General features: G+C 48.6%; 1 protein-coding gene across 1 annotated transcript; it reads right to left on the reverse strand.

The window, feature by feature from the left end:
- Positions 1-2574: 2574 nt before the first annotated feature.
- LOC105493768 (MAGE family member H1) lies at positions 2575-4030 on the reverse strand. The gene has a single exon (XM_011761644.2). It carries the CDS (start codon positions 3767-3769, stop codon positions 3110-3112), a length of 660 nt encoding a protein of 219 aa, XP_011759946.1. The 5' UTR covers positions 3770-4030; the 3' UTR covers positions 2575-3109.
- Between the last annotated feature and the right edge of the window lie 383 nt (positions 4031-4413).

Consider the following 4413-nt stretch of genomic DNA (forward strand, 5'->3'; position numbering starts at 1 on the left):
CAGATTTACTCAGCAAGAGGCTTGCACCTGGATGTCTCATCTGGATGCCCCGCAAAGCTCAAAGAATTTTTGTAAATGGCACAGTGAATGTTTTCTTTTCCTCTCCACCTTCCAGAAGCCCCTTTCCCTGCCTCTCCCTCACCCCTGTCTTTCATTTCACAGCCACCGGAAGTCCCGCCCTTCTTCAGCCTTTATCTAACCAAAGGAAGTTTAACTCTTTGCAGTACTCTTGTAGTGTGTTAGGGAGACTGAACCTCCAGGCCACAAGAGAATAGGCCTGGTCCATTGATCGCGTACTCCTTGCGCTAGGGCAGGTCACCCATCACCCAATCTCTTGTTTCCTAATCCCCTGCAGAGCCTCCTGCCTGAGGCCTTCAGGATTCCAGCAGTCATCACTCTGACAGGGCAGCTGGAGGTATTCTCCCAGTCTTTCTCCTCTTATACTGCTGGTTCTCTGACTGAATTAAGCTTCTTGGCCCGTACTTGCAAAGAACCATTTTAGACCATTGGATGATAATTTGCCACCAGAGCCAGAGAAAGCATGGATTCACACAGGGTAGGGGAAGACATTACCTCTTCCCCCAAGCTAGCCGGAGGAGCATCCTGTTTAATGGGCAGTAATCACACTGACCTGGCAGAAATAATATGTGGCGTGCTTCTGGGACAGGCAGGTGCTCAACAAATCATTTTACTCTGCAGCTCTCCCACTTACTAGCTGACTGACCTGGGGCTCACTGACTGCTGTAAGCCCCCTTGGGTAAAAGGGCGGGTGCGGGGAGGAATGTAATCTGGCCTGGTTCCCAAAAGGATTGGATGCTGCGGCCAGGGTTACTCACATACCTTCCCCTGTCTTCACGTGGTGTTTCTTTTGAAGACAGAGACTTGAGAGTGCACTAGCAGGCAGAGACAGGCAGCAGGGTGGCCTAGAGGAAAGCACCCTGGGTTTGCAGGGAATGGACATAGGGTCTTGTCTAGGATCTCTCTCTTGCCACTTCTGTGGCTCTAGATGGGAAAGTCACCGAGAAACCCGGACCTCAGATTCCCACCTTGTTTACCTCTGGAGGTGATATTGATAAATAGGACTCCTCCCAGGGCAAAGAACAGGCCTTTTGATTTTCTGCAGCTCCAGTTTCTATCACACTGTCTGAATCCCAGAAGGCGCTCACCATTTTCGGGCTTGCTGAATGAATGTGGAGCTGCTGATGGGGTCATAGTTACTACTTTTGTTTGAAGCCTCCTTGGCCTGCAGGCTGAGGAGAGCGGGTCCCTGGGCCTTCTCCAGAAGGTCATTTGCTAGCCTACCCTGCACCTGGTGACGTTACTTTGCACACAGCTGGAAGCAGGGTAAACCTGGATGTCAAGAAGGAAGAAGGTAGCCTGACCACTCTTGTGTGTGTTATAGCTGCTAACCATGAGCCCCACAGGGCTAGGTTGGGCACTTGTCACTGGTGCTCTCCAGCAGGGGACCCAGTTCATGCAGTGCTTAGCTCTTGGAGAAAAGGTGGTAGGATTTGGGCCTGATCCCACATGACTTAGTATAGCATGGGCCTTCATGCCAGGTACCAATCCGGACTTACTCCATTGGCCGAAGGTGAGAGTGAAAATACTAATGTCCCCTTGCCCCCTTGGACACACACACTTTTAAACAATGTGTGCACCCTAACAAACCATAGTTCCTGAGAGAAGTGCAAGGTTATCTTTTGGAGATGCCACAGGTGGAGCCTTTTCTCTGGCTCATCCAGTATCTCAGAAGCTCTGCTTTTCTATAGCGTTTTCTCAAATTATTTCAGGGTTGTTATTATTATTAATCATTTTCATTGTCATTAGTTTAAAGTCACCCACCCTTTGAGGGTCTGTCCTGTGCACTTCTTCGCTTGCCTCATTCCTTTTTCTCTACTTTCCCCTTCAAATAACCTTAATAGTTCAGTGAAGAATTTATTTCCAAATGTCCACGCTGCCTTCAGTGTCTCCATTTTTACTCTCTCTCCTTCTTCTCTATTATTTCCAAACCTCAGATTGTCCCCTCACCAAGATTTTGTGACGGCCCCATCTTTTTTTATTTCCGAAGTACCCCATGACAACCTTTTCCCCTGCACCCACCCCTTCCCTCAGCCCTCCTCTTCTCAAGATGGTTTATGTGTATTTTCTACTTCCGTGGCAGGCACCCTGTGATGTCCCCTTCTTTTTGCCAGTGCTCCCTCCCCTATGCTGGGTGGAGTATCCAATCAAATATCTGATACATTATATTTTCATCATATATTCTGATCATATATTTCAGTCCCCCCAAACTTATTTAAGTGTCTCTTGAATTTTCACACATCCTGTAATGCTCCCTTCCCTGGCCCCCTCCCCAAGACAGGTCACATAATGTTTTCTACATTTTCATGGCACTTCAGTCGTTTTCTACATTTTCATGGCACTCTATCCCAGCATTTACTGCACCGCCAGTTTACCTATTTTTCTCTCCCACATAATCTAGAACATTCTTTGGACATGGAGGATGTGTACTAGGGAGTATTCCTAGAATCTACACTGGTGCCTCACATAACAGGTGGTCAGAAAATGCGCAAGATGTACTAGTCATTATGCTTTTATTTTTCTCTATGTTCTGCAGTAACCAAGGAAAATCATAGTAAATGTCAATCTCACACAACAGCAAACACAAAGCGTTTCAGAAACGTCATATATGAAGAAATCCTCCATCCTTCTTCAACCTTTTACTGGGTATTTCAACTTCAAAAGAACAGCTCATTCCTATAAGTGCTGTACAAGATTATAGAATATGATGGAACGACTTCATTTTAGAACGGTAGCAAAACTGTTATACTAAATGTCAATGACAGGAAACAAAGAAAAAAAAATCTGTTCAATTATATTTTTAAACATATTGTTATTCTCAACAAACAGAATTTTAAAACGAATACAATTTTCCATTATCAAAAGCAAACACTCTATTTTGCAGTTAAACAACGATCACTGATCACAAGTATCAAATACAGTGTCCCCCGCCCCCAATCCACATCATTTTCATCTTAGGACCCTGGCCATCTACTCCTTGGGGTACCTGTGACTTTCTTTTCCACCCCCCAAGGGTCTGCCTCAGATCTACTTAGGGGGCGGAATAACCCCTAGCACCTGAATTGAGGATAGCCTCAACCTCTGCATCATCGTCTGAATCCCAGTCATAATTACAAGGCCAGTCTTTAGAGCATCGGTTACGAACCCTTGCCACAAAATGCATGACTTTCAGTTTGCTCGATTCCACGTGTGCTCGGGGACCCCAGAAGAACTCGTACTCCACCGGACTGCTACGGGGCACCGGCTTATAAATCAGGTAACCTCTGCGCACAAACTCTTCTGTGACGATCTTCTTCGGATCTCCAAAGATGCTGTGCTGGCGTCCAGGCTGCATTCCTAACTTCCCCAGCACTTTCCAGACCAGAGCTTCCTTGGCGCTGTTGCCCATGATGAAGATGAGCGCTAATATGGACATCAGGAGACTTTTCTTGGTGCCCTGAAAATTGCTCCGGGGCACCGAAGGCTTTTGTGCTTGGGCAGTGCTCGAGGCTTCTTCAGGGGTGGTAGAGGCCTCCTCTGGAGTGCTCGGGTCTTCCTCGGGGCCGCTCAGGTCGTCTTCGGGTGTGCTCGCTACCACGGAGGCGGCCATGGGGGTCTCGGAGGCCTCCGAGGCCTGGATTTTGCGATTGTTGCGGTTCTCTTCTGCGGCTCTCGCATTACGGCGGCGCCGACTCTTTCGTCCGCGAGGCATGTCTCCTGCTAGGGGCTCAAAGCTTACAGCAGTCCTAGGGAAGGATGCTTGTAGCCTCTTCAGGAAGCAACTGCTTTATACCGTAAGAAGCTGCTGCCGCTGGAGCTACCAACGTCAATAGTCTTTGTATCAATAAAGCCGTTCTCAGCTACAAAGCTAGTTCCCACGCCAGCTGACTTGCGCAAGCAACCGCCGCCAGCACTTGCCGCAGCTGCAAGCCCGGGAGAAAGCTCAGCAAAACCGGCCCCGCCTCTCCTGCCACGCACACTCCTAGCACCAAAGAGGAAGTAGGCTGGTCCTCCACAGGGACTTCCGCTAGCAGATAGGAAAAGGGGCAGGCAGCGACAGGGGTGGGACAAGGGCAGGAATGACAGCTAGAGATTGGTGGGGGCTGGAGTTTGCAGAAGAGAAAAAAAAATAGCTTAAAGTTTCTGTATTATCAGCCTAGTACAAACATTCCAAGATTGGCTTGGCAGTCTGGGGAAGGAGTGCGTCAGCTCCATTCCCACTGACGACAGGCGGTGTGTGTGTTGCAGGTTGGGAGGCCAGGGGTGGCGGGAGGGTGTATTCTTGGAAGGAGTCAGCTGTCTCCAGCCTTCCTTTCCTGTCTTGGCTTACACATCGCGTTCATTCACTCGCCCTGT

This window comes from Macaca nemestrina, chromosome X, assembly GCF_043159975.1.
Source record: "Macaca nemestrina isolate mMacNem1 chromosome X, mMacNem.hap1, whole genome shotgun sequence".
NCBI classification, from domain to species: domain Eukaryota; kingdom Metazoa; phylum Chordata; class Mammalia; order Primates; family Cercopithecidae; genus Macaca; species Macaca nemestrina.

Coding starts and splice junctions, on each gene's coding strand:
- LOC105493768 (XM_011761644.2), bottom strand. CDS start 3,769: ATGCCTCGCGGACGAAAGAGTCGGCGCCGCCGTAATGCGAGAGCCGCA.